General features: G+C 42.1%; 1 protein-coding gene across 1 annotated transcript; it reads left to right on the forward strand.

Annotated features, from left to right (window-relative positions):
• Window positions 1-1238: 1238 nt before the first annotated feature.
• LOC122192510 (highly reducing polyketide synthase PKS6-like) lies at window positions 1239-11143 on the forward strand. Its single transcript, XM_042893062.1, has 6 exons — window positions 1239-1299; window positions 2207-2360; window positions 3231-3391; window positions 4504-4707; window positions 5140-5321; window positions 5569-11143. Exons 1-6 carry the CDS (start codon window positions 1239-1241, stop codon window positions 11125-11127), a joined length of 6321 nt encoding a protein of 2106 aa, XP_042748996.1. The 3' UTR covers window positions 11128-11143.
• Window positions 11144-11778: the final 635 nt, after the last annotated feature.

Raw genomic sequence — 11778 nt, forward strand, 5'->3', positions numbered from 1 at the left:
TATGAAATGGAAATAAATAGAAACTGAAATTCAAAATATAAATTAATGAAGAGATTTATAAAAACAGAAACTAACACCCAAGACTGGGGTGTAGAGAATGGTCCCAAGACAGTAGTATGTTTAGATCTCATTATGATCATAATTACTAATGACTATTTGGAAGGGATTTCCAGTATTATAAGCATTTGTCATTTGGAAATAAATAAAAGATTTCTTTTGTATGGGATTTAAAAATTATTGTGATTGTTAAAATAGAATTTAATCCTGGAAAGCCAGATCTTATATTTGCTTATTTGCCCTCTACCTTTATCTCCCTTAATAGCACTGTGAAATAAAGTTTTTACACTATGAATCAGTACAGTGGTTTTAATTTCTCAAGGCAGGCATTCTTTGGATTGAACTCATTTTTGTCTCCCAGTTTGAATTCCAGAATTAAACAAACAAACAAAACAAACAAACAAAATCTTTGAAGTCTATTCTGAGAAATTTTGTTTGATACAATGTTTTTCCTTACCATTATGTTGTTGAAAAATGTCACGGTTTTGTTTCAAATTTCTCCTCAACAAAAGCTTTCTCCTTGAAGCTGCAGGTGGGATGCAAGGCAAGCGATTCCAGGGGCTGTAGTGGTGCTATTTGGAGATTGCTCACTGTCAGGAATACAGAGATCTCTTTGCTAGCTGTTGGTAGCCTTGAGCATAGTCTGTGGGAGTTCTCTTATGGAACTTCACCAGCGGAAGGCAATTCAGAGAAAAGCCAGGCAGCCATGGGATCCAGCAAAGCAATGCCCAGAATAGGATTTTCTCTCCAAGCGCTTTTTCAGAGTGTGGATGAAGCAACTTTTGTTCCTTCCCTTATTTGATTGTTTGTTGACTGCTTAGCTGGTCTGATTTTAACTGGTAACATGCAGAGCCTGCTTGGTAACTGTGTTTTACGCTGAAGAGCAGACGAGGTGGTGATGGGTGTATCTGAGGCTAAACAGCAAAAAGAGTGTCTGTGGATTAGGGAGTCCGAGGAATTAGTCAGGGACTTTCCTCTAAATGTAGAGTGAATGAGAAATACCCCTCAGGTTGGCCACCTTTCTCATTGCAGCCAAAAATAAGTCATTCAAAATAAGCCAACCTTTGAGCAAATATGTGTACTTACGCGAAGATCATCTTTTAAACTAATATTTATCTTACGGTTAATGTAAAGTTGTTTGATCTGAGTTTTGTTTCTAACTGTGTTGTGCTGCCCAGGTGATGAAGATGGAGACAGGAGATGAAATTGCTATTGTGGGAATAGCATGCAACTTTCCCGGAGGTAAGTTTTGAGTAAATAGAAAGCAGGATGCTGACTGAATATTGAAAAGCACAGTCACTTGTTAGCACTGATGTGGAGTAAAATAGCATGTTTCCCCCTTAATTTTGCAGAGTTCATGGCTTTGCTACTTGTAGGATCTTTCTGAATGATCTCATTATGGTGAAAATGAGTTTGTTTGAATTGGCCCACTGAGAGCGAGAGCTGCAGTGTTCGCTGTGGGCAGGGCTTTGAGCTGCATTCATGAAACTCATGCAGACAAACCAAACGTGTCAGGGATGATTTGGGGTTATTGCACGTGCACTGGCCAGATGATCATGCGCAGGTGTAGGACTGTGCATCCATAGGGACATTTGTATTGTTAGGTTAGATGGATGGAGACATTTAGGTAGCTGGCTGGTGGACTGAGCATGGGTGTTTAGCCTCAGGTGAGATTGCTGTCATCCAGTAACTATTCCTGACAGTTCCGGTGCCCGATGTCCCACATCAGCTAGAGCTGAGCTGGTCAGTACTTGGTCATGTAACAGGTTAGCACTGCTTCCAGAGGGAGCGTGGATGAGGACATACGAATAGTGGAGAAAGCTGAAGCTGGGAGGAGATGGAATGTGTGTTGGAACATTGATGCCATGTTATTTTGCTATCTGCCATATTATTTTTCTTAAACAATCTTCAGAGTTCTCAAGGAATTAATTTGGTGGGTTAACTTGCTTTTAAGCATGTAGTGAAAAGATGAGTCATTCCTTCCCATATTTGTGTCACCAAAACATGATGGTTTGTTTGTCTGTAGCAATTACATTTCAGCTACCTAGATTTATATGTGGGAGTTTCAGGTAACAGAATGTGTTTTTCTGAATGAGCATGACAAAAGGGAATGCATAATGTAATCTTCTTTGCCATATTTGTACAATAGGTGAAGGAATTGAGAATTTCTGGAAAGTGCTGGAGGAAGGCAAGAACTGCACAGTAGAAATCCCCCCAGAGAGATTTAATACCGAAGAGTGGTACGATCCAGACAGTAACAAGCCAGGAAAAATGTATACAACACGAGCTGCTCTTCTCACTGAGTGAGTGTGTTACTGTGCTGTGCCACAGATTTTTTCTGTATCTAGTCTGATGTGTCCAGCCTTTCAGAGAGAGCAAGCTGCAGGGAGATATTATGAATTGGACGTAGAAACAGTTTTCTTTCATCTCACACAATGAACTTGTAGTTTTCAAATTGCAGGAATTCCTGTATCATGACAGTTATGAGCACATTTCTTTGCAGGCCACGATCTTTGAATGCGTAATGCAACTTTACGATCATTCTTGTCATGTGTTGGGATGCAACCAGTCGTGCAATGGATGTGTACTTTTTGAGTACACGCATGCACCTGCGTTAGGTATGAAGGTGTGTATTTCAGATCTGAGCTGGGCTACAGCCTGCCAAAGGATTTGTAAAGCCCAGTTATGGCCTGTGGAAGAATGCGGCAGAGTATGGACTCAGAGTACAGTCTGCCTTAGGAGCCTTGCCCAGTTTCAGTTTGAAGGTTGACCAGATCTGCTGGACCTCAGGCCCTAATCCTGTGCTTCCTGGGGCATGTAGCACTAATTAAAATAATGCTGTGGGAGTTTTATTACAAAGTAAGAAAATTTGCGTTTGCTAAATGGACAAGAGAGGGATCTTATGCTCTTGATTTGCTTGTGAAGGTGTAATGTTCTTATGACCAGTATCATAAGAATCCAGAACTGGATCATGATTAGTCCTGTTTTTCCCTGGGCTTGTACTGTCATGTATTAATAAATAAATAAATAAATATTTTTTTCTCCCTTTTGACTCAAGTCAGTCATTCATCATGCTAGGGAATTATGTGTATATAAATATCGGGTAATAATCTGGCTAGATTTAAATGAGTATTTTATTCATATTGTGCTTCTTTTTGTTCTGTTTATTTTAGATTTAACACTTTCGACAACCACCTGTTTGGAATTAATAATGTGGAAGCTGAAAGCATGGATCCACAGCAGAAATTACTTTTAGAATGTACATATAAAGCGCTGGAGGATGCAGGAGTCCCTGTAGAAGCCATCAGTGGCACCAAAACAGGTGTTTTTGTTGGTAAGGCATAATTTCATGATGAAGAATGTCCCTTTTACCCTCATAAAAATGAAACACCCCTTTCTAAACTGCATATGTAACCTTAAGGCTACTGTATTGTGACACTACTGGAAAATTTTGGTGAAGATAGACTGTTAGGTCACTCTAGAAATTTATTATATAATTAACACATCTACTTTTAGATGTTCCCGTTAATATCTTGATGCACTGGTGTTGACAGAAAACAGTTAAAGTCTTCACCTTGCCAAACCCCCAAACCTTTTCCAAGACTGATACTCTCAATCCAGTCTGACACCTTTGTAACACTGTACCAGTGGTTAAGGTGTTTTTGAGGTTAAGATCATCTTGTAGTTAGTAGTATGCTACTGTGGTGCACTTGTCCAACTGTTGATTGTCCCAATCTGTTTTTGGTTGTTGTAGTATGTGTCTATTTCCAGAGCTGTCCAGGATAGTTAGACTGATGAAGGATAGGGATGAGCTATTTATGTTGCTCTCTGGTCTGGAATATGCTCTCGTTACACTGAGGGAATTATTCCTTCCTCTCTATAGAGATGTACTGCATTTTCCACACATGCCTTTGGACTTGGGATCCTCCTATAGTGCAGGCATCTGTGTTCCCAGGGAAGCAGTTCAAATGCTGCCCCAGACACAGGTCCTGTTCTTTTCTACTTCTTTCTTGACTTCCTGGATCACAGTGAGCAAATTAAAGATACATGAAGAACACTTGATATAGCTTTCACTGTGATATTTAACTTGGAGCATTTGAGGAAATGAAGGTAATGCTCTGTAAGTTTCTGTTCCATTCCATCTGTCCTCACTCCAACTTGTTTGTATCAGTTATCATAGATAAGACAAACCAACTACTCTTAAACTGAGATTCAGGGGTCTAAACAGGCTACGTATACCTTAATTGTGTCATACAATGACCTAAACCAGCAGGACAAGCCTGTATTTTACGGTCTTCTGACTTGAGTAGAAAAAGCTTTACCATAGAAGTTGTGTTGCTAAGTAGGTTAATGGTGAAACAGAAAAACATACACATGGTGTCAAGTTCAGTGCTATACATCCCTTTTCTTCACTCAGGGTAACATGACATATTTGTATTGTTACAGGCCTTATGAATCGAGACTTTGAAATCATAAGAAACAAATCAGTAAGTGAAATAAATCATTACACTGGTACAGGAGCAGCAATGAGCATAGCTGCTAATAGGGTCTCCTTCACATTTAATCTGACTGGACCATCGCTGACAGTTGACACTGCTTGTTCATCATTTCTTTTTGCCCTGCATTACGCCTTGCGAGCAATGAAATCAGGTAACGGGACTGAAGAGATGGTAGGCAAATAAATTAGAATTAATGCTGTATGAAATTGCTGAGATATAAATATTTCATATTTTCATTCTTCCTGAGATGTGATTAATACCTTCATGTTCACCAGTAGGTGCTTTAATGGATTCCAGTGCCTCAGAAATATGTACTGTACCTGCAGAAGCAGTAATCTGAGGAATTCTGTTACTTTCTCTAACATAGCCTGATGTAATTTTAGATAATTGTATTGGGTACTTTTTCAACAACCAATCACAATGACAGATTCCAATCTTAACAATTAAAATATCACAACTAACTTTTAGTATCAGTGAAGTCTTTCTGTAATATCTGTCTTTTCAATCAACTAAGTTACAGTTAATGTGTTTCTTTCTGTGACCTTGAACATCTCAACTGGAATATGTTTCTGTTTTACTCCAGGAGATTGTGAGGCAGCTATTTGTGGTGGTGTGAACAGCATAATAGATCCCCTCACCTTTGTGTCTCTCAGTAAAGCAAAAATGATCTCTCCAGATGGAATGAGTAAACCCTTTTCCAAAAAGGCAGATGGCTACGGAAGGGGAGAAGGCTGTGGTGTTGTTTTCCTCAAACCACTGAAAAAGGTAAGATTGTTTGTGAAGAAGCCTAACATAAGCCTGGCTTCTTACCTGAATTTTGTGTATCCATTTCTTGTAGTTACTGTAGCAAAAAGCATTTCTAATATAAGCTTATTATTAGCATTAGGAAAACATTTATGCTTTTCTTCTAGCGTGGGAAAGATCACAAATGTAAGCTTACTGATGGTTCTTTTCCTCGCAAATAGATAAAGCATGAGATGATTAAAGATGATTTTCTCTTTCTATGAAACAGGCAATGGAAGACCACAGCAAAATCTGGGGTGTTATAAACATCAGTGCAGTCAATCAGAACGGTAGGTCTATAACGCCGATCACAAGGCCGTCTCAAATAGAGCAGGAGAAGTTGCTGCGCAGCATTTATGAAGGTCATGTGGATCCCTCAGTTGTGCAGTATATTGAAGCTCATGGGACGGGAACTGCTGCTGGAGACCCCACGGAAGCTGAAAGCCTTGGCAATGTCATCTGTAAAAACAGACCTTCACAAGTTCCTGCTCTGAAAATTGGTTCGGTGAAAGGAAATATTGGCCACACTGAATCAGCTGCTGGAGCAGCCGGTTTGATCAAAGTGCTTCTGATGATGCATCATGGAAAGATTGTTCCATCTTTGCATTACTCAAAGGAGATGAGCAGCATCGATACAGAGAAGTTAAACCTTGTCATTCCCACCGCGGTGGAGCCCTGGGAAGATTCCGGTGAGTACGGAAGAGTAGCTGGCATCAACTGCTTTGGATTTGGAGGAACCAATGCCCACGTTGTAGTCAGGCAGGTTAAGCAGCCAGAGCCTCTTCCTGCCTTTAAGAGGCCGCTGGAATTAGTCCTGCTGTCCGCAGCATCAGCTAAGTCCCTTCAGATGACAATGGCAGACACAGCTGCGCATCTGAGTACAAGAAACTGCGTAACTCTGCCAAGCCTGGCCTATACATCTGCCTGCAGAAGAAGCCATGCCAACTACAGGTACCGAAAAGCATTTGTGGCAAACTCTCTCCGACACTTGCAGCAAGAAGTTACGTTGGCAGCAAGCACTGACTTTGCCACGTCAAAGGTGGAGCCTCAGCTGGTGTTTGTGTTCTGTGGCAACGGCGTAACACTGAAGGAGTTCAGTGAGGCACTGCTGAGCTCAGAGCCGGTGTTCAGAGACAAGTGTAAGGAAGTAGAAGCGCTCTTTCGGAAACACGCTCCCGTCAGCCTTCTGCCAGCAAGAGGTCGCAGCTCAAAGGAGTTGCTGAATCCAGAACTCTCCCAGCCCATGCTCTTTGCCCTGCAGGTTGCCTTAGCTTCTCTTCTAAAGTACTGGGGCATTAAGCCAGTGGCTGCAGTTGGCCATTCCGTGGGGGAAGTTGCCGCAGCACATTTTGCAGGGTACCTTTCCCTGGCAGATGCGGTCAAAGTGATATATCACCGGAGCAGGCTGCAGGCCAAGACTGCCAGGGGCAGAATGCTGGTGGTTGGAAACATCCCCGTTCAAGAGATTGCTGAACATCTGCATCGCTACTCGGGAAAGGTGTGCATTGCAGCTTTCAACAGCCCAGTTTCCTGCACCTTGTCTGGAAGTCCAGGTGATGTGGACTTGGTCCAGAAAGATTTAGCAGAAGCTTTCAGCCACAGAAACATCTTTCTTCATGTCTTGAATGTCCCAGCTGCCTACCACAGCCCTAGCATGGATGTGATACTTGGGGAGTTGGAGCAGAGCATAGAGCCTTTAGAAGAACAGAAGGGTGATGTTGAAGTAATTTCAACTCTGACCGGGGCAGCTGCTTCTGCAAATGACTTCACTCGTGGCAAATTCTGGGCCCAGCATACTCGTGAGCCAGTTGCTTTCACTCAAGCCATAGTGACTGCAGCTAGAGACAGGGAAAATGTAGTGTTTGTTGAAATAAGTCCTCATAGAGTGTTGCAGAGAAATATAAAAGAGACTCTAGGGAAAGTCACCAAGGTTTTCCCTTCTCTGCAGTCTGATGCAGAGTATCAGGCACTCTTTAGTTTGGTCGGAAATCTGTTTGAATTGGGCTATAATCCCAACTGGCACCGCTTTTATGATGGATATCAAAGCATTCCAGTGACCATTCCACGATATCAATTTGATCGTAAAAGAGCTGTGGCTTCTCTGGATACCCGCCAACAAGCAAACCAAAGAGACGTTGGCTCTGGTCATCCTTTGATTTATGTCATCAACAGTGACAACACGCAGTTTGGCTGCCTGCTCTCCCAGGACACCACATCCTACTTATATGAGCACAAGAACAACGGTGTGGCTTTAGTTCCTGGTGCTTTTTATGTGGAGCTTGGTCTGGCCTGTGTGATGAGCAGCTCAGGACCTAAAATGCCTCTGAGTGCTTGCCAGATGAGCGTCAGTTTTTCAGCGCCCTGCGTTCTCACACAGAGTTCCCAAGTCTTGAATATCAATCTGAGTCCACAGAAAGCAGCGACAGCCTTTGAGATACTCTCTTCCTCCAACGCAGTTTACGCTTCAGGCCAAGTTAGAAAGGTGCCTGAGGCTGTTGTGGAAGAAAGCACCATCTCCTTCCAAGAGGTCTATCACAGATGCACGTCAGTGATTAGCACAGAGAAGGTCTATGAAGCACTGTCTCAGATTGGCTTTCAGTATGGCTCCGTATTCAGGCAGCTCAGGGATGTGCATTATTGCCAGGAACTGAAGGAAGCTATAACAAGCATCAAGGTGAACAAGGAGACTCTCGGAGAGATGTACAGCTACTGTATCCACCCAGTGCTGCTGGACTGTTTTATGCAGATGACTGCTGTCATGATCTCGAGCACGCAGCAGTCCAGAGCAGGCTTTCCTTCAGGGATAGGCAGCCTGGTGGTGCTGCGACCTCTGGAGGAAGAAATGATGATATATATGAGAACAAGCAAATCCATTGGGAACTGCTTTGAGGTCTGTGGATGCTTCATGGACAAACATGGGTCCGTTTTGGCTGAACTCAAGCGTGTTGCCATCACTTTCATGAAACCAGCGTCTTCCAGAGACAATGAGTTCATGTTTGAAAACAAGTGGTCAGAAGTTTCTCCGTCAAAGATGATTGGTTGTGTAGAAGCAGTGCCTAGAGTCCTAGTGTTTGCTGACAAATTTGGGATAGCTGAGCAGCTCAGAAAATATTTGCATCCCGATTCCAGATATGTTATGTATGAAGACTGGGAATCCCTCTTGGAAGTCCACGCAGGGAATAAGATGAAAGCAGAGGTTGAGGATTACGATGAAGTTCTCTTCCTGTGGGGAATTCAAAAGGTGAATGAAGAGCTCCCAAGCAAGGTGGTCGACCAGCTCTCCAAGTGTTGTGAAGCCTATCGCCAAGTTATCGTGGCGTTAAGAGAGAAAAGGTCTCCCTGTTCAATCCGAGTGATCAGCTACAGAACAACAGAAAGAAATGTAGACCACGTTAACTGTGGGTTTGCATTGCATGGCATGACCAGAACTTGTGTTGTTGAAGTTCCAGAAATCACGTTTCAGATAATTGACCTCAGCTCTTCCAGCTCCCTGGACATCTCAACATTATCAGATGTCCTTGTCAAATACAGAGGAAAGGATTATCCGGAAGTCTACATCAGCCAAGGAAGAATTTATGCATCTGAAATCAAACGCACTCCTTTTGTAGATGAAGATTACAGCCAGCATGTACGGTCTCTCCAGAATTCAGAAACATTCACTTTGTACACTGCTGATCCATACTCAGCAAAAGACTTGTCTGCTGAACTATCCACCAGCACTGCTACTCAGCTGGAAAATCAAAGTGTTGAGATTCAAGTGGATAAGATCTGTATCCACTCTGAAGATTATTTTCCCATTAGTGTTTCTAGTCGTAACTTTGGCAATGCACTCTACTGGAATTCCCAAGCAGCAGACAAACACAGACTTTTAGCTCTTGATTTCAGTGGCACAGTCATTGCAATAGGCACAGCTGTGAAGAAGGTTAAAGTGGGTGATCGCGTGGTTTCATGTTATCCGGCAGCTGCATCATCCAGAATTCAGGTCCCAGGAACTGTTTGTTTAAATGTAAAGAAATTTCCGTGCTTTCAGACCGTCCCTTGTGTGTCCTACTTCATCATTGCATGGGAGATCTTAAATCAGAGGTTACCCAAGGGGAAGCACGGCAGAACTTTGGGAATTATTTCTACAGAACCATCATCAGTGTTATGCCGTGTTCTTTCTGTGGCAGCAGAAGAGGTGGGCTGGAAAACAGTACTTGCAAGGCCCACTCCTGATATGTTGCAGCATATAAATGCATGCAATGCCCTTGTTGTTCTTCCTTCAGTAGGGAGACTGTCTCAGGAGGATTTGGCACACATGTACTGTCTGAAAGATGTGGTGATAGTATGTGGCCATCAGCAATCGGAATGTATTCAGAGCGTCAGTGGACTTGATCATGAACATATCAGCTTTCATATTCTCATCCTTAGCAGTATCTTCCAGAAGGCATCTCTGAAGGAACTGCAAAAGGCGGTGCGGGTGTGGATCGGTTCTTTAGATATGAAACGGTTTAGACATCTACCAGGCTCTGTCTTCCAGCAAACTGAGAACTTTGAAAGGCCGCAGTCTGTGGTGTGCTCTTTTACCTGCAAATCTGTCCCACTTGCTGTACTGCGAAAGCAGAAAGACATCCCTGTTCTTTCAGATATCCCATTGTATGGATCTGAGAAGAAGATATTTAAGCCGAAGGCTGTTTACGTAGTAGCAGGGGGGCTCACTGGCCTTGGCTTTGAAACTGTGAAATTCATTGCGGCGAATGGAGGAGGGTGCATTGCAATACTGTCCAGGAAACTTCCGAGCAAGGAGAAGCAAGAAGAGATGAGGGATTTGCAGATGAAGTATGAAGGCAGCAAAATAGTGTTTGTGCAGTGTGACATTACTTTGACCAGCGATGTTGAGGAAGCTTTCCAGATCATTGCAAAATTATTTGAAGGGTGTCCAATCAAAGGTGTCTTTCAAAGTGCTGTTGTTTTACACGATGGTCGTCTTGAAGTTCTGAAGTTTGCTGACTTTCAGAAAGTGCTAAGCCCCAAAGTGGCCGGGACCCTAAATCTTCATTGGGCTACAAGAGGCCAACAGCTTGACTACTTTGTGTGCTACTCCTCCGTTACTTCCTTTCTAGGAAACTCCACGCAGGCAAACTACGCAGCTGCAAACTCTTTCCTGGACGTCTTCTGCCTCTACAGGAGGAACTGTGGTCTTTCGGGCCAGTCCATCAACTGGGGTGCTTTGAACCTCGGCGTATTGCTCAATCAAAACCAGATTCAGAACATTCTGGGATCCAAGGGCATAGGTATTCTGGAGGTGCATGAGATTCATGAGTATCTCAAGAAGAGCTTACTTTCAAATAACCCTCAGCAAGCTGTTGTCAAATTAAATTTTACAACTTTATTTAATCATGTTTTTACTCGGATTATTTCACTTAAAAATCGGTTTACATCACTCATGTCAGAAGAATTTGGAAGCAAGCTTGAACCCCCTGAGAAATCTCAAGTCCAGGATACTGCTTCAGTCAAGTCTGAAGACTATATTACCTCACTGATGGCTGACCTCACTGGACTGAACCCAGATGAACTGGCCATGAATACTCCACTTTCATCATTGGGCATAGACTCTATGTTAGCCATGACAATTCAGAACCGCGTCTTTCAAGAAAGAAAGGTGGACATACCTCTTCTGAAACTACTTGATCCTCACACCACTCTGTCAAGTTTAGTAGTAGTTTTAGGAGAAACAACCAATGCAGATGGAACTGTAGAGAAAAAAATGTCTGCAGTTGCAAGTGGAGAACATGAGATTCGGCTGTAGGAATCATTTCTTTCAATAACTGTGTAGCTTTCAAGATAAGTAGACCCCTTTGCAGGATCTCAGAATTGTTACTGCAAAGGCAAGTTTGAACGTGCACATATGCTGAATGTAATCTGTGTTTTCCTAGAAAAACTCACACCAGTTTCTCCTGCCATTGCTCTAACTTTGTTACTTGTAGATAGTGGTATGATGTTATGCTTCCAATCTCTTTTACCTTCATTTTCAATATTTTAAACTGTAAATAGAATACAGAATTTCATTTGATGAGTTTGTATGTTAAATGTTAACATGTTTGTGTGTTAAATGTGACACATTATGTATTTTTTTAACCATACTAAGGTCCTGATTGACAAGAATGAGTTCACTGTTTTAAATGATGAGTATCTGTGTAAAGCAACTCTGCATTATCCCAGTTGTTTTTCATTATTACTTTTTTTAGTGTACGGTAATTTTCTGATTCTTATTAAAGGTGTATAAATCGGACATCTTTTGAATGTCTTTTCTAGATGTTGTGTATTTAAGTGGTTTCTTTTCCAACAATTTTGAATTTGTATTTTGCTTATGCAAAAATGTTAAAAATGGTCAGTAAAACAACTCTATTTGTTAGCCTTCTTTTATGAAAGAGCATATAAATGGAAATAGTAACATTTT

Source organism: Lagopus leucura, unplaced genomic scaffold (assembly GCF_019238085.1).
Source record: "Lagopus leucura isolate 7727_CA_CO unplaced genomic scaffold, USGS_WTPT01 35066-0_obj-0_obj, whole genome shotgun sequence".
Lineage (NCBI taxonomy): Eukaryota > Metazoa > Chordata > Aves > Galliformes > Phasianidae > Lagopus > Lagopus leucura.

Bases quoted from the DNA above. Each gene is read 5' to 3' on its own strand.
- LOC122192510 (XM_042893062.1), top strand. From the start codon at position 1,239: ATGAAGATGGAGACAGGAGATGAAATTGCTATTGTGGGAATAGCATGC. The intron at 2,361-3,230 runs GTGAGTGTGTTA...TGTTTATTTTAG, and splicing joins CGAGCTGCTCTTCTCACTGA to ATTTAACACTTTCGACAACC. The intron at 5,322-5,568 runs GTAAGATTGTTT...TCTATGAAACAG, and splicing joins TCCTCAAACCACTGAAAAAG to GCAATGGAAGACCACAGCAA.